Genomic DNA, 19038 nt, shown 5'->3' on the forward strand with positions numbered 1-19038 from the left:
AATTAAAAGTACTTTGTAAGACTAAATTTGAGGTAGAGTAAGAAGATGTTAATGAATACAGAAATAAGGGGTCAATTCTAGAGAATTGGGATTCAATGGAAGGTAAAGAATACAGATGAAAAAGTGGATTTAACAAAGCAAGGAAAGACGCAATGGCACTTGGCGTAATGTTTTAAAAGTCCTCTGCTTGGTATAATGGTTCCCTTTCTTTAAATAAGAATAAAACCGTAACAAAATAATGACGAGCATGACAAGCTATGCCCACAGGAGCAGTAGTGCTATAAATATTATGAACTAGATTTAAGACTCTTCACAGGAGGCACATACCTAGTACTGTAACTATGGCCAAAAACCTATGGCTGGAGAGCTCTAGGGTACTATATGGACACTGCCCTCAAAATTCCTGTCTGGTATATTAGTACAGATTTTACACTTTTTAAAGTTTATATAGCAGATGGTAGTTAATGTAGAAACTCACAAATGGTAAATGTGCAGAGTGTAAGGGACTGATTAGTATATCGCAAGAAATGGGACTCTTATATATTAAAACTCTTTCCCAAAGCTCTGAGACCATCACAGAAAAGGGGCAGAAATATTCTTAGCCAAAGAACAAGGAAGACCAGAGTAGAAATGCTGTATTTATAAACTCATGGGAGCTGTGGCTATCCAGACAATATCAAGCCGGTTAGCACTCTGGCACAGTATGCAAAGGGGTTCTTGAGCCCCCAGCATTGGCTGAGGGTTAGGAAAGTCGACAAGTTCTAGGAGAGATAGTCAATTGTTCCTGGGGTAGACAGTCTCCAGCAGATGCCCACAACGGAGTACATGGGTAGCACAAAAAGAACAGGGTGAGGTGAGAAACAACCAAACAACAAATCCATACAATTAAAGGACATTGTATGACATCATAAAAAATTATTAAAGACCATTAAAAAAATCCTAACAAACATAAAAACTGAACTAAACCTCAAAACAATGGCAGAAAAGAAAAAAAAAAAAAAAAAAAAAAAACAGCCCAGAAAACTAAATGTTTTTATCTCTACCAGAGCTATAACACTATGGCTTGCTTCTTTTACCTATGAAATAGATACCTAAATTAAGGAAATAAGCTTTAGTCTCTTGAAAAATTTTTTTACTTTTTCAGCAGATATATTTTCTATCTACTCATTTTCTATTACTTTTAAAGGCCTATCGAAACTATAGATTTATCTCAGACATGTAAGCAAGTAAGTAAACAAGCCAACACAAAGCTCTCTCACAATGTTAGCACTAGCACAGAGGCCAGCTCCCCAAACCATCTTCACAACAGACTCACCAGACAAGGGAGAAGGACCCTGGCCATGTCACTGACAGACTTTCTAAGTATATTTTATAAACACACCCATGCGAGGCAATACAGATGACTGTCCTAAGAGAAGAAATAATGAGCTGCAAGCCCTAGCTCTCCTTTGAACACTAAAGCTGAGACTGCCACCGGAAAGAGATCTTTACCTTCCATGCACCATTTAAGTCTGGGGCTATAAAACAAGAAAACTGAAGAAAGCAGGTAGTTAGGGAGCCACACCTGAGGTAACAAAGAAAACCACAGTTGTACCTAAGTACCCTGGGTAGATGCAGTTAGGCATGTAGGAACCAAGAAAACTGCAGCAGTGTCTTGAAAAGGGTGTTTCCTAAAGGACAAATGCTTTTTCTGTGGCTAAATATCTTTGAAAGTAAGGTAGTTCTTGCCACCATATCAGAAACTAAGGTCCCAGGGAACTTTTACATGCTAATGAAGGACTTGCATCATCAAAGAAGTTGACATCTGTGTGTTTCAAAAGGCTCAAAGGAAATAAGGAACTTAAAGAGATACTTGGTTCATCATGATTCTTCAGGAGAAAGACAGTCATCCACAGTGACAAACCTGAAAGGACTCAATGAGTTGCTACCTCATTCTTCATTTTGAAGGATCATGTCTCAGGCTCTCTATGGAGTGAACTACTTAAGCTGCATGTGTCTTGGTCAAATTCTTAGTTTGGGAAGATAAGAACAAACAGATACCTTTAACTGATAACTAGAGCTGATTGAATCATGCATGTCTGAGCAGGTAGTCCTGGGGTATATAATAAAGTAAATTGAAAAAGCTAGTAAGAAGCATTCTTTCATGGATTTCACTTTACTTCCTGCCTTCAGGTTCCTGTCAATGACTGACTCTAACCTGTAAGCCATATAAATCCTCATCATCTTAAGTTGGTTCTGATCATTAGCAAGAGATTTAGGTCATTATTAAACTGAATTATTAATAGAGTAACAAATAAAAACCCATATATGTATAACACAAGTGTCTATTTTATTCTGTTTAATTTTAACTGTGGTTGCACTTCACAATGTAGGACCCTTAGGTTTAAAAATACATACAGTTATAGACACTCACATTAGAACACAGTTAGATGAATGATGGTCTTCACTGTAAAGTCACCATAGAAAGAGAGTAAACAGGCATGGAAAATAAAATCAACAGGAAAGCAGACATTTAAATGTGAAGGAACAACTGCACTCATATCTCTCAAAAACATGACAGAATAAGACTATCAATTAGCTTAGGAGCTATATAAAGGGAATGAAGGCCTGTTAGGCACTGAGAAGTAAAGCAAGTGGCCGGAGACCTAGATGTTAAATTCTTGACAATAATAAGAAAAACAATGATGTAAAGTACCAATTACAAGGAATGTACCTAATACAGACCTTGAATCAGACACAGTATCAGAGAAAACTTGCCTAGTTTAACAATCTCCTGAGTCCTGTGAAAGATTAGTCTGGTGGAAGATTTAAACTAACCACTCTTAAAGGATTGGAGTTCATACAATAGTTATGATGGATAATATTGAATGTTGACTTTTTAATGAGAAATTATCTAGGTTAGAATGCCCTTTGGCACATTCCTGTAAAGGACTGTCTAGATTAGACAGTTTAATGAGGTGGGACATTTGTGGTGGTCTGATTAAGAATGGCCCTTATAGACTCACATAACTGGTTGTTTAATTACCAAGAAATGAAACTGGTTGAATGGATTAGAAGGATTAGCAGATGTGGCCTTGTTGAGGAAGTGTGTCGCTGGGAGTAGGCTTTAAGGATTTACAAGCCCCTGACGGGCTTAGTTTCTCTCTGCCTCTGCTTGTGGATCAGAACGTAGCTCACAGCTACTTCTCCAGCACCATGTACACCTATGTCCATACTCCCTGCTGTAATGATAACAGAACAAGTCTCTGAAACAGTAATATAGCCTTCAATTAAATACTTTCATTTAAACAGTTGCCTTGGTCATGGTAATGTAACATCAATGTAACAGTGACTAATACAATACATTTTCAACTGTGGGTAGCACTACTACATGGGCTGAAATCCTGGGTTGAAAAGGAACTGAATAGGAACAGTCATGACTAGTTTCCTGACTGCAGACACTGCTGACCAACTGCTGAAAGCTCCGGCCTCCATTACCTTTCCACCAGTATATCCTCAAACTCAATGACATACTCTCAAAATAAACATTTCCTACCTTAAATTAATTTTCTATGTATTTTTTATAGAAATGATTATTATAGGTGGGGACATATGAATCAGAACAAAGTTTAAAAAGGAAAGAAATTATATCTAAATCACTGAACTGTGTCAAACAAGATTTAGTTTGCAAGTAAGGTCTGGTTACCTAGTACACATAAGAGAGGCACCATAGCCTGGACAGTTTCTAATAAACTAACGCTAATAATCAATAATCAGCATACTAATGCTGGAGTTGTTTATGAGAACTGAAAGTAAAAACATACATAGAATTAAATATGAAATATCAGTGGTAGTTTCTTGCTAAATTTGTAAAATATAAAAAATTTGAACTGCAAATTCACTAAAAATTTATGCAAAAAGTACAGCAGGTATGGATAAAAATGTCAAACTACTGACACTAGTGTTAAAGTTTAACCTGAAGTTCTTTTGAAGAGACATTTTAGGAGACAGTATATTCTACTGCTCTTAAATAAGAAAAAAAGTTTATAGTTTGTGTTCCTTTATAAAGACACACATTCCTTTGTGATTATTATCTTCAACTTACTTGCGTATTCTCATTCCATTTCTCAGCAAAAGTCTTATCTGGGAATTCTGCAGGCAGAGATAATTGCTCTTTAAATATTTTCAAATATTGTGGAAAGTCAAATGAATTCATTAAATGTATCTGCCGATGAGAAAATCGTGACTTCACTCTCTTTTCTAAGAGTTCCAAAATATCCTTGAAAACAAAAATGAAATCCATATAAGATCATGGTGAAAGGATGCTGTTAGAAAATAAGCCAACTATAGCTTCTAACATTTATAATCCAGAAGCATTTTAACCTGAGGGAGCTGGATTCGTGGTTCTGAAGCTGTCCAATGCTGTGACCTTTAATGGAACTCCTCATGCTTTGCTGACCCCCAATCAGAACATTATCTTCACTGCTACAACCAAACTGTCATTTTGCTACTGTCATGAATTGTAACACAAATATCTGATGTGCAGGATGGTTTCAGGTTACCCCTTCGAATCCCAGGGAGGTGTTCAACCCCGAAATGGGATGCAACCCACAAACTGATAACTACTGAACTAAAAAATTTCTTTCTAGGCACCAGTATCTTCGTGATTGCATTCTAGCCTCAGTATCAGGTGCTAAAATTCCCAAACCTACTGAGTACATTCGAACAGCTACTCTTCATGTGCAGGGACTGTCATTAAGTACATCCGTATGGTATTCTGCACAACCTATAAAAATTCAGATAAAAATCTGAGGTAACAAAATGCAATGAGACTACCATTAATAAAAATTCAGAGATCTGCATGATTTTGTTTAAGAGCCCCAAGAAACATGATGTATAACAGCAAAATTCTATTTGTTGCAGTATAGATAGCATTAAGCTGTCGTGATCGGTGGATGGAACCACTACTGAGAACTGAATCCTCATTCTTTATAATGGAAACAAGTGCTCTTTATAGCTGAGCCATTTCTCCAGCCAATTATTGTTTATTTTAAAGGTGTAATAAATGAAAATAAACTTTTTTGAGAAGTTCTCATTTTCTTAAAATTAACTGAAAAACATAATCATGAGATGTTATTGTTTTGCCTCAATATTTCATAGGGAAGACAGATACAGATTATAACATTTTGTGATAATTACTAAAATTACACAATAAATGCAGAAGAGTCAGCCAGCCTCATTATAATATTATCTCCAACAAGTATTGACATTTTCTACAATAATTTTTCTTTAAAAAAGAAACTGGCTCTAGAAATTGTATTTTTTTTAGCTGAATGATCTTTATAGTAGAAAATAAGCAAAGGGGTTAATAAGCCATAATCTGCACAAAAAACTTACATAATCACAGGATATTTAGGAAGTAAAACAGCAGACTTATAGAGTTGTGGGCTCAAGAGAGGAAAACAAATCCCTAAAATGTTTGTAATAGTTTCATAGTGACAGCAGCTGAGTGATAGTGACAGAACTCACTAGTTTATTTTCTACTAAAGAGACGCTGTAAGCTACTTGTATAAACAAATAGTGGAAAGGCAATGATTAATAAAGCAAACTCCAGGCAGAGAAAGATTAAGACACTGTACTTGGGTGCTGGGAAGATGGCTAAATGTGAAAAGGCCCCTGCTGTCAAGGCTGAGGACTTAGATTCAATCCCAGAAACCCACGCATTAGGAGGAGAGAGATCTAAATCCTTCAAGTTGTCATCTGGTAGTCACATGTCTGCCACAGCAAGTACCTTCCAAAGTTAGATGGAATTGCAAAGAAAAAAAATCTTGTACCTGAGAATAGAGAAAACGGAACACAGAAGGTGATCTGGTGGTAGTCAGTAATGACAAAAGCTAAAAATTCAAGGCTAAAGAAAGGTAGGAGAAAGCAAAAGCAAATACTAAAGGGAAATTTTTACAAAGAAGGGTTTTTTTACTTACATAGCAACTGCTTATACCCATGCTTTGGTTTTTCTATATGTATTTTCATAAATATACATGAGTATGATTCGACATAAACAAACTACAGAATTAGAGAAATATACATACAATGTTCACAAATGTTTGTATATGGGGTGTGTATGTGGCCAGAGGTCAATACTGGGTTCACAGGGATAGTGATCCAGTTCAGTAGGTAAAAGTATTTACTACTAAGCTTGAGGACCCGAGTCTGATCTCTAGGACTCACATGGTAGAAGGAAAAAAGTGACTCCTACAAGTTATTCTGTTCTCCACAAACATGCCATTGTATATGCATGTGGACATACCTATTACATACACATACAAAAAAAAAAAAAAAAAAGACAGAAACATTCTCGCTTGGTTTACAGTGGCCCACATCTACGGGTGTTGAAGTTTGAATTAAAATCTTCATGTTTTCTTATGTATCTGTGGCATGCTTTGCATGGTGTGTTTGTATGTGTACAGTCTGAATTTGAAGTCAAGAGTATTCATCATGACTTTCTATCATTCTTGTTCATGGAAGCAGAGTTTCTCAATTTAACCCACAGGTCCACCAATTAGGCTAGTTTGATCAGATAGCTTGCTACAGAGGTATATGGCAGGCCTTAAAGTTCTGGAATTGCCAGTGGGCTGTTTGTCACACTCAAGTCCTTTAAACAAATAAGTACATTCTGGGAATTGAACTATATTCCTCACATTTGACCAGCAGGTACTATGGTCACTAAGCCTGCAGCTCACCCCCTCCCTATCCATTTCTATACAGAAAGTGGTGTTCCTTTAAGCCTGGTGATAGCTTCTAGTTTGGGAGAAAGATACATACACTGTATCAATGATAATTACAAAAGAAGAATCTCAAAGTACATGAAGTATACCAAGTAGTATTGGAAAAAACTCAAAGTCAAAATAAATAAATATTCAAGCCTGAAATAAGTGTACGAATAAAGGAAATGGATGGTGGGGAACCTGAGTTAGAGAAAAGGCGGTTCTAACAGTTTTACATGTTACAAGAGTACACACATTAGACACAGATGGTTTTGGTAGTATAATCCTGTATCCTATGCTCAGAAAAATCACAAAATCAACATTTCTGGGATCCACAGTAAGTAAATGTACAGTCTGAGCAATTCATAAGTGAACTTCTCTATAAAAATAGCAATGATCAAAATAGTGAAGACAAAAAGTGCTTGCCTACTATGTGTGATGTCCTAGGTTCAGTTCTCAGGATTGGACAAAAACAAAACAAACAAAAAAAAATTAAGCAGAAAAGGACTGATATAGGTGTCTAAAATTTTCATTACTTCAAATTCAGGGGAAACTATTTTAAAAATCTATGCTAAAGCAAGAATTCATTCTATTGTTGGTAAAAATCTATATAACTTATGGAGATATATTCTTTGTAACTTATTCCAAATTGTAAAACAAACTTGTATGAAAAAGTAAAAAATGTTACCAATTTATATAAAATATTACTATTATCACATAATTGTTCCTTTACTTGCCAGATTACAAATCTCACTCATTGGTATTTGTGAGTGTTATTCCATGTGTTCACTGGCAGGAATAAAAGCATAGTTCATAGATTATGTTGCAATCTTTTGTTCTTGTCAACTGAAAAGCCAAGATTAGTGCATAAAGAATAGAACAAAGATAAATTTTAAATGACTTTAAGTTAAATGACTTATGTCAGTATAATTAAATTTGAATTTTTCAAATTAAAACAGACTTACCAATCTACATGTAAGGCCAATAACTGCTACTGGTGTCTGTGCAGATTGAGAAATGTCAAAAAGATTATAAAGGAGTGTTTGGTTTTTCTGATGAGCAAAAAGATCAAATTCATCCAGTATGAAGATCACTGGGCAACTGCTAGTCCGGTCACCTAAAAAAAACCTGAGTTTTAGATTAACAAGAACTTTTCTTGTATTTTCATCAACGTTTTCTTGTAACAACACCAACTTTTCTTGTATTTTCAAAATGCTATATACTTTATAGTTTAAATTTCTAGTCAACACACATTGGTATGTTACTCTGGACAGAACATTTACACATGCAGGTTTACTTCTACATAAAAAGTTATACACAGGACAAAGATGGCCAGTCTAGCAGTTTGATAAACAAATTGAGAAGTGTACATTGCAACATAGTTTTATGATTATGTAAATGTAGTTCCTTAACAATTACAATGATTATTTTTTAATACTATCAAACAATCTAGGAGTCACTAAAGAACAAGAATTGTATCATAAGAGACATATTTTTTACTAATAGAAATGCAAGATGAACTTTCCCTTTAAGTTTTCTATATAAACACAAATTAGAATATAAAGTATAATTAAAAACAACAATAAAAATTCCTAACTACTATAATTCTTTTCAATATGTTTTAATATTCCATTCAGAAGGAAATGTTCAATAGGACTCAATACATTTTCTCTCTACTGTGAGTGAAAACTACTTTAATAGAAAAATAATTAAAACTCTAAGAGTAAATAATTTATATTTATGTAAAACCTATCAAGCAAAGATTAAGAGATTTATTTATTCTGGTAATAAAACAAAATGACCTGAACTTATATGATATAATTTTGGCAAGAAAAAACAAAAAAAAAAAAGCAGTAAGACCAAACAGAATCAGGAACTAGTACAGAAACAATATTTGTATAATATGGCTATTCACAGTGGTGTGAATAGTTTATTCAAAGTCAAAACACTGCATATAAAAATATATCTGTGTCTTTATTTGCATGTACAAGTAATCCCAGCAGTCTGAAAGGTAGAACCTGGATGATAAGAAGCTTAAGAGTTAGTCTCCGAACTTGCTATGTCAAGGTGCGCTGAGATATCCTTGGGAGGCCTCCCCTTTTCTGAAGAGAAATGGAGGAGAGGATAATCTGGCAGAGAAAGGAGAGGAAGGGACTGGAAAGAGAGAAAGGGGAAGCTGCAACCCAGCTGTTAAGTAAATAATCAATTAAAAAATATATATATTTAAACTCAGGGAAAAAGTACTGTCAAACATGCTTAAAATAATTATGTAATAATTTTTTAAACCTGGTATATGTTAATCTAAAATTCTACCTATTATACCCTATCCAGGAAAATACATGAATGGTCTTTTAAACATTTCTTCCTAGTTATAACAACAAAAGTATGTGACTTTTATAGCATCTTTATATAACAGATACCAAATAGCATAAAAAATTATTTTATTCTTGTTTATCTGAGACAGCTGATTACAGGTGAGTAATTTTAGCTTTTTACATTTTATCATTCGGAATGATGTCTTTGTGTACATGCTCTAGTGTGGTACGGTGAGTGTGTGGAAGTCAGAGCGCAACCTCACATCTTGGGCTCAAGGAGTAAACTCAAGTTGTCAGGCTTTTGTGGCAAGTGCTTATTACATGCTGAGTCATCTCACTGATACTGATTAATCCCTGAAAAAGAAATCATATTCTTTCTTCCTTTTAAAAAAAGATTTAGTTATTTATTACATATGAGTACACTAGTTGTCTTTAGATGCACCAGAAGAGGGCATCAGATCTCATCACAGATGGTTGTGAGCCAACATGTGGTTGCTGGGAATTGAACTCAGAACATCTGGAAGAGCAGTCAGTGCTCTTAACCACTGAGCCACAATCCTTTATCTGATAAAGTGCTAGTATCCAATACATACAAAGAACTCAAGAAGTTAAGACTCCAGAGAATCAAATAATGCTATTAAAAATGGGGTACAGAGCTAAACAAAGAATTCTCAACTGAAGAATACTGAATGGCCAAGAAGCACCTAAAGAAATATTCAACATCCCTAGTCATTAGCAAAATTTATATCAAAACAGCCCCGAGATTCCACCTTATATCAGTCAGAATCGCTAAGATCATATAACAAGTTCACATGCTCCATCATGTTTCCAGCAACCGTATTTATAAGAGCCAGAAGCTAGAAAGAACCCATATGTCCCTCAACAGAAGAATGGATACAAAAATTGTGGTTCATTTATATAATGGAGCACGACTTCATTATTAGAAAAAATAACTTTGTGAAATTCCTAAGCAAATGGATGGAACTAGAAGCTATCATCATGAGTGAGGTAACACTCATGGTATACACTCACTGATACTAACCCAAAAAGTTCTGAATAACCAAGAAACAATTCCCAGACATTGTGAGGCTCATAAAGAAGGCAGGGATAACTCAGTCCTCCTTAGAAAGGAGAATAAAGCATTCACGGGAGGAAATACAGGGACAAATAGAGGAACAGGGATTGAAGAAAAGATCATTCAGAGCCGCCATATGTAGCCACTAAACCTAAGCACTATTGCTGATGCCAAGCAGTGCTTACTGGTAGGAGCCCGATATGGATGCCTCCTCGGAGGGTCTGCCAGAGTCATACAGATACAGTTAAGGATGCTTGCAGCTAACCATCGGACTGAACACTGGTCGTCCCCAGAGAAGGAGCTAGAGAAAAGACTGAAGGAGCTGAAAAGGTATGCAACCACATGGGAAGAACATTATCAATCAACCAAACCCTCCAGAGCTCTGAGGGACTAAAGCACCAACCAATGAGCACACATGGAGAGACCCATTTGCATATGTAGCAGAGGATACAATGGGAGAAGAGGCCTTTGGTCCAGTGAAGGTGCGTTTTCCCAGTACAGGGGAATGCCAAGGCACTGAGGTGGAGAGGATGGTTGGGAGAGGGAGCACCTTCATGGAAACAAGTGGAGGGAGAGAGGGGGTGGGAGTGGGGAGAAAGGAGGTAACACTGAAATGTAAATATAGAGAATATCCAATATAACAAAACAAAAAAACCCAAAGTATCATATTCTGAGAATTATCATTACAGTGGCCATTAGCTTATTAAATTATTTAGTTTAATTCCCATACCTTTTTCTTTCTTTTCTCTTATTTTTTTTGGGGTAAAAATTTGTAATACTTCAATAATCAGAGAAGACTGAAGGTAAAATTAAGTTTCCTAAACATGTACCTTTTCGCAAAGCTTCCAGAAGAAATGAAAGGTTTTCAGCAAAGCTTCCCTGCATAATAAAAACAGACAAGACGAAATTTAACAAAATAAATAAGGATGAATATTAGAATATTTATAAAAAGAACACACCCATGCACTGTTTTTATTAGGAAATTCGCCATTGAATAGTTGAGTATCTCCATTAATTATCCATAACTTAAATACTAAAGGAAAGGAAGTGGAATACCAAAAATGACATGTCATGTGTGAAGTTTCATATTTTCTATATTACTACTGGTAGAAATATTGCATAATAGTGTAGTTCCTGGAGGATTGTTAGATTCTAAATATAGCTAAGGGCTAGAAATATATTTCACTTTGTATCTTTAAAAACAACACGTTGCTCCTAGTCTCAAAGTAATTTGTCCTACCTTTAAAAAAAAAAATCTTAGTATGGATTAAAACCAGATGCAAAAAGAAAAGGGGTATTTGCTTAAAATATGAAACAGATTCTCTACACAAGAACGCCTATTTAGGGATATGTGTTTACCACATTATCTATTTCTTTGGAAAACAGGTAAAGTATTTCTGAACAAAACTTAAACATTTTGGAATAATGTCTGTCTGCTTGTGGCTATGTGCATGCTGAGTGCACAGAGGCCAGAGGTATTGGCTTCATGACCTAGATTTAGAAAAAGTTGCAAGCCACCTTAATACAGGTATTCAAAAACAAACTCAGCTCCTCTGGAAGAGCAGTAAATGCACCTTACCACTGAGCTTATCCACCACCTCAATCACATATTTTAAGGGAAAAAAAATCAATTTTAAATTTAAGGAACTATAAAAAGAAAAAAATGTAATAGGCTTCTTTTCTAGAAAGAACCTGCTATAGCATAAACAGTTTTAGGTTTTTAAAAGTTATTTTGTGTGATTGTGCAGCACAATGGACATTTGAATGCCAGGGGCAACAACTTGTAGGAGTCACTTCTCTGCTTCTGTCTATAAGTGAGTTCTGATAGGTTGTCAAGCTAGGTAGCCAGTGTGTCTGCCCACACAGCCATCTCACCGTGAGGCCCAGCATGACGATCTAACTGATCCATCACAGTAATCATCACATGTTGTGTTGCCAGTACTATTAAAGAACGAGTATACACAACTTACTGTAACTAACACTGCCTCGTAGAGGGAATCTGTCTGGAAGTCAACGGTCAGTTACTTATTCAAAGGTATTTTGACTTCTGGTTTTTTCAATAGTCCATATAGTTCATCATAAAGCATACACTTATCCAAATATATATGAAAAGTATATGTATATCATACATAGACATATATAAATATGTATATATATATATAGCTGCATGATGTACTTATAGAATTTAAAATATAAAGACTATGAACACAGTAAAGTTCTGGTTTAAGCGACTTTTGTTCTTCATGTACAGACTTCACAAACTTATAAACTGAGGCAGACTAATTAGTCTCTACACCCTAAAGACCTAATTTCAAAAAAAAAAAAAAAAAAAAAAAAAGAGTAGATTGTAAACTAATAATCTTTTAACAGCCATTCTTGTTACTGAATCTTGGACTTGTTTTCATACACAAAGATACCAAACTGTTTAACTGCTCAATCCCACTAAATGAAATAGCATAGAATTTACTAATCCTGGGCAGATGGGACTGAGTTGTATAAGAAAAGTAGTTGACCATGCCAATGAGCCAATGAGCAGAGTTCTTTCATGGTTCCAACCTCTGCTCCTGCTTGTGTCTGTAATCTGGAAGCATTATCGCCAGATTAGTTTTGATTAATATATCTATATAGAAACAGAAAGCAAGCAAAAAACATCTAGATATCATTTATTAGCTCTTCTAATGAAATATTTAAAATATAATAACAAAATGCAAAGTATGTACAAGTTTAGCACAACTGAATGCAATTTTTTCTTTAATAAGGTTGTATACAAAGATATAGGACCTAAATATACAAAGGATTGACTGTCATGATAATCAATAGCTATGATTAGAATCAGATTGTAATACAACTGTCTCTTTCATTAATTTACATGAATACAGTACCAAAAAAGGATATGGTTGGCTCTACTTTCTGCTGCTAACTTAATGCGATTCCTAGATACTTGAGTATACACAGCTGTGTTCAGATCACTGCAGCACAGAGCAAAGAATGATAAGTAGGAATGACAGTAACTGCAGGAACACCAGTGGACAGAAAATGGAAATGGGATATGTGTATCTCATCTGCATATGGAGTCTCTGGATAGTAGATTAGGACATGGATTACTCTTGTTTTCCTTAGGTCATGTACGTTAGGTAAACAGTTTAGTGAGACAGTTCCAACACTTCAAATCGATCTGAAGCACTAACAGTGCTTTGAGACTTCAAGGCGCACAGGAAGTGATGGACATGAACTAACAGATATTCATATGGAAAATTAGCATCCCACAGATGCTAATAAGGAGGAAGTTTACTTCCCTTGTTTACAATAATCTTTGTGAAATACACAAAGTAAGTGTACTTAATGAAATATCTGATATCCAAAGATTCACTGACCTGACAGCCTAACATCACCATAGGGAATCAACTCACAGAAAAGGAGTCAACCCACTATGCCATTTTAAAATTCAGCACATTATACAATATGCTCATGCTACTTTACAAGTCTTGATTTAAAAAGACTTTTACTTAAACAAATAGTCATAAAAATACATAAAACAACCACCAAAGTAAAAGCTCGAGGACTAAATACATCCTTATACATTAAGTCATTTCCTAAGCAAAAAAAAAAAAAAAAAAAAAAAAAAAAAAAAAAAAAAATCTTACATCAATTTCTAATATATATTAAACAATTTTCTAATATGACTCTTAACTTTCCAGAAATAAAATATTTGAAATGATACTTACAAAAACTTTATCTCCAACTACATTTTCTAGATTTAATTGTCTTGTGATCTCTTTCAGAGCAATTTTATCATTTGTCTGCAGCAGTCCTGAAACATAGCCCAATTAATAGTGTCTAAATGAAATGAAGTATATGACACATTATTTTCCAAGTAAATATATTTTCTAATGCTTTAAAAATTTAATAAGAATACAATCAGACTGCTAATTCATATTACTTTTAAAAATATGGTTATCAAAGAACCATTCCTGGGAGATGGCACTTTTTAAGGGAAAAAAAAAACCCTATTTGAAAATATACACTTTTACCAACTACACTTTAAGTTCTAAAAGCTATCAAACTGGCATGCAGTTTTTAACATATAGTATTTAAAGATACTTAAAAAGATAAATTTATTGTCAAAATATGCAAACTAAGTAGTTTACATTGTTTAACAGAAAAAAAATGATATACTCACCATTTAAGTGAACTTGCAACACATTTTCACTCACTTCTCCTATTCCCATGAGTTCTTTCAAAGCATGATTTAATAACTAAATATAAAAATGTTTAAATGTTTAATATGGAAAAGATAAAATGAAACTTTTTTAAAAATCAAATACTGAGAATATATCACTCTGTAGCTAAAAGGGTTAAATGTATAAAAACTAGTATGTCCAAGTCTTAAGTTGGCAAAGTCTAACTGAAACTTTAGTATCTTAACAGTTTACCTAAACTTTTAATAAACTTTGGAAGTAATCCTAAAGCCTTTTCTACATTACAGATTAAGCTATTGTCTTCTGTAATCTTTACATATCAGTCCATTTTACTATTCAGTAACATTTCTCTACCAGTTGTGGCTGAAAGCCGCTAAACACTATAGAAAAAATAAACCTAAATAGTTGTAAAAGGTTTGTTCTCCAATGTCAATTTTATCTAACACTGTTAAATAGTCTTCATATTGTCAGGAAATAAGAAATAGCAATAAGTTAAAAAGAAAAAGATATTTGCTCATGGATAAATAAACAGAAAAGCATGTTGATGCAAGTTAGCTAGATATGGTAGTAATAAGCCTGTGATCCCAGATTCAGGAGGCAGAAAATAAGAAATTGAAGAGTCAGGATGATCTGCAACCTAAACTATATGAAATTGTTTTACAAAACAACACAGAAACAATCAAAAGAAAACAACAAAAAAAGAGAGCCATAGAACAATAGGAAAGTTAACAAGGTTATATGCAACTATAAGATTACCAAGAATAATGACTATGAAAATGTACTTACACTCAGAAGGTGTTACTATAATATAAAATTTGTAAATAAGGAAGATTAAAGGAAGTGTAAAATACTTTTATTCAAATCAAAAATGGTCCAGGAAAACAGATGTTAAGTGCACATAGAGTAAAGAGAGTAGACAGACTTCATAAAAGGATAGGAAACACAGAAACTATTTTGGCATAGCGGTGTGGATTTTAAAGGACAGGGAACTCTACTTTAGATCACAGGTACTCTTAATCTAGATCCTCTTAAAAAAAAAAAAAAAAAAAACAAAAACAAACTCTCTTTGTATAACTGTTTGACTACTGTAGTAGCCCAGCTGAGAAGAAACAAGAAAAGCAACCACAGGGGCAAGATGGTACTTCACTATCTGTGGATCAGGTCAACTCTACCACAGGAGAACATCTGTGACTCATACAATCTTCCTACAAACACTACTTTTCAACATATCTAAAAAGTATTGTGTTGTGTGCTGTCTTCTATATTTTCTATTTCACTGACATTTATACATTAATAAAACTTTCATCTCCTAAGTGTATCAAGAGAGCCTGAGCACTCTTCCATTGAACTCATCTACACAGACTGACTTCCTTTGATATGTCCACTACTGTCATGATAGCCAGTACAAAGGAAGAGAAAATGTACTAGTAAGCCACAGGGATCTGAGACTTCTGTGTAGCTTAGCTACTTACATAATCCAAATACAGCAAAAAGGAAAAAGCCAAAGAAAATCTTATTCTAGGATATTCCTCACTAAACAAGATTTAAGCAAAATCCATGCAATTCTAAGGGGAGGGGAAAAAGAAAAAAAACCCCCAAAACACCTGTCAGTCCCCATGCAGTAGATAAAACAAACAAAACCACAAATGTATTTTACATAGTCCTTTTGTTAAAAAAATGTTGGTAAATCAAAAGCAAAAGCAAAATACTACAAAGAAACAAACTACAACTACAGCAAAAAGCAAAATAGTAATTATACTAAGGACCAAAGGAGGTAGAAATAAAAAATGTTTTAAAAAACGTAAAAAGTTCGTGAAACAGTAATAAAGTTGTCAATACCCAGTTATGTTCTTTAAACAATGGAAATGGTAGTATAAAAAATAATTTCTTCATCTTACATAATATAAAACCAACATGTACTATTTTAAAATTAGAAACATAATTTTAATTTACTATCTTAATTAAAGTATATCAGTAAGAAAATAAAATCTATTGAACAAAATATTAATTTAGCATCACAGAATACTAGAAAAATGCAATGTATACAACTCAGCATCTTAAAATTTAATAGTAATACATTCCAATGTTGATGTATTTGTTTCCTATATTGTACAAAAGGAACAGAGTGAAAATTTGAGATTAACCAAATATCAGAAAAAAGGAAATATGCGATAAATATTGAAGATGCACCTTGATATGAAAGATTTGTTTGAAGGTTAATACTAAGCTGTAAAAAAGAAAAAAAAACATGCTTGTGGGGAATCACTGTATGATAATGACCTGTGATGTCCTGAATTGGGACTAAAACCCATTTATGGAAGCAGGTATCCATACTCTCAGTGGCAGATGGGAGGAGTAAAATCCCTGATCGAATGTAGGCCAATATACTGAGCAGAGAACATAGTGGAGGACCCCTAACTCAAATTAGGTAAAAGAAGAGAACCAAACAAGAGCACTAAAGTTATCCCCTGACCTCTACACACACCAACACTCCATGATATATGCACATGCACTTAGACACTCACACAAAGTAAACTACATAGGCAGTACTTAAAAAGTACTGTTTGTTCCTATATCACATCCCAAAACTTTGTAGGACACCTGCATGGTTTCTGTCATTTAAAAGAAATGGAAAACAAAGAATGTTGCAATGTAATGAAATAAAAAACATTTTGTGTCATCTAATATAAAAAACATCAAATGTCTATTACAGCAATGCTATATGAGAAAGTTTAGTCTCTTACCATCGTCTTTCCTGATCCTCGTGGTCCAACAATGAGTACAGAATTACTTTCTCCATAGATAGCAGTTCTTTTGAGTAGCTCAATCAAATGCCTAAAATTACATGGAAAGGCAGAAAAAAAAATAAAGGTAAAATAATTTTTTGAGTCATACCTTTAAAAAGCTACATTTAAAAGTGAGTATTAATTCTACCCTTTTGGCTCTCTAGCCCAAAGGATCTAAATTCTCCTGTATAGAAAATGTAGAGAAACCATTGTCCAGTGGAGATTCTCTAGAGACCACAAAAGGAAACCCACGTAAGTGGGAATTCATTTGGTTTCATAGTGGCACAAGATAGGAGCCAATTATGCAAACTTTTAGGTTCTCTGGGCTTAGAGAGAATTAGTTTTACTAGCATTTTGGTCAGGCTGGCTACCAGGTGTTAAGTATAAGAATGTCAGAATTCTTTTGATATTAGCATATAACTGACATAAAAATAAAGTATTAATAACATAAGACATTAAGTACTTATATGTGTTCATGTTTCACAATATTCAGTTTCTATATATAAAACATAACTTTGTCATAACTTAAGAGAAAGTTTATGTATGACTAGCCTTTACAAACTTGGACAGCAAATAAAAATAAATTTGTAATAGAGGAGCTGATAGTTAGACTTACTTGTATTGTACTTGCACTCCAAATAGGTTGCTATGTGGACTGTGATGACAAAATCTTTCACGTAAAATTTTTTGTACCTGATAAACATAAGATGAACAGATGTAACAAAAGTATTACACATGTAATAAAAAGAAGTGTGAAAGTTTATTTGTAGCAGCCAGGAATTAAATACTAACTGCTCCAGCACCATTTTGAGTTACTATAAAAGTAGATTGTTCATTTATCTAGTCTCAGATAAATAATGACAGTGGCACAACAATGAGAGAACTACTTCAGTACATCACCAGCTCAAAGCTGTTTCAATACACATGCAATGCAATCAAATGTCACAGTGCTAGTACAACCATACAGTCAATGGTCTTCTAGAGACTAAGACCCTAAAATTCTTAGCTCAGTCACCATCTATCTGGACATGGCCTAAAAGTCAGGATTCTACAGAAAACTAAGCTTGGAGATTTGTGTAGTTTTAACTATCCATTAGATTATGAGCACAGAAATACTACAAGGGCATGATTCATGGCTTAAAAGGCACTGAAAAAAGGGCAGAATTATAAAAAAACCCAAACAGCAAACTACAAAACAATACTAGTTCAACCTTCAAGCCACTGTTTAATTATGTAAAAGAAATGCCATTTAACTAGTTTATAAACTAAAGAATCAGACCAGGGACGTAGTTCCATGACAGACCTACTGTTAGTATATATGTTCAGGCTCTGGTTTCTGCCACCATAATCGCATTAACAAACAAACAAACAAACAAATATGTGAATATTTAAATTTAAACCAGACTGTTTTTGAAAGGCACAGTAAAAGTTAGGATTCAACTATTCAAATACAAAGGGTGAAGTTACACAGCACCGCCAGATAGCAGCAACAACTTAGTAGAACAGTAACTTCAACAATAAAACACAATGTATCATTTCACATTTAATTTTACATTTTAGAGAGCTTTGTTTCTACCCATTGATGTTTACAATCTGTAAAGATATCTCCGCTAAAAAAGTGCTAAGAAAAAAAAAATCAAATTAAAAAGATGATCATTTTTTGATCATCTTTAGCAAGATTTTGAGATTAAAGAACAGGCTTTTAGATTAGGGAACATACATACTAACCTGTGAAAGACACTCTGCATGTATGTTATTCTTGGTTTTACGATTGCTCATCCTGACTTGTTTAAATCCTAAAAAAAAGAAAAAAAAAATGGGTGAATTAACACTATCTGCTTTAAAAGATAATTTAAAACCACATTTACAGAGTCAAATACAAGTTCTTAAATATTAAAAGTGTGTAAGAATAAAAAATGA

General features: G+C 34.0%; 1 protein-coding gene across 4 annotated transcripts in view; it reads right to left on the reverse strand.

Moving 5' to 3' along the window:
- Positions 1–19038, reverse strand: part of ORC4 (origin recognition complex subunit 4) — a 38292-nt gene that overhangs the window by 7915 nt on the left and 11339 nt on the right. For all 4 annotated transcript variants that reach the window (XR_013975307.1, XR_013975308.1, XR_013975309.1 and 1 more), the window contains exons 2-9: positions 18847–18914; positions 17735–17811; positions 17077–17167; positions 14314–14389; positions 13859–13944; positions 10964–11012; positions 7709–7860; positions 4085–4258 (exon numbers count right to left, since the gene is read on the reverse strand). Coding sequence is in view for 1 of the 4 variants with exons in the window: in XM_080927382.1 (XP_080783508.1) it covers positions 4085–4258; positions 7709–7860; positions 10964–11012; positions 13859–13944; positions 14314–14389; positions 17077–17167; positions 17735–17811; positions 18847–18897 (756 nt within the window). In the remaining 3 variants the exon portion in view is untranslated. The remainder of the gene's footprint in view (positions 1–4084; positions 4259–7708; positions 7861–10963; positions 11013–13858; positions 13945–14313; positions 14390–17076; positions 17168–17734; positions 17812–18846; positions 18915–19038) is intronic.

Source organism: Micromys minutus (genome assembly GCF_963924665.1).
Source record: "Micromys minutus genome assembly, chromosome: 13".
NCBI classification, from domain to species: domain Eukaryota; kingdom Metazoa; phylum Chordata; class Mammalia; order Rodentia; family Muridae; genus Micromys; species Micromys minutus.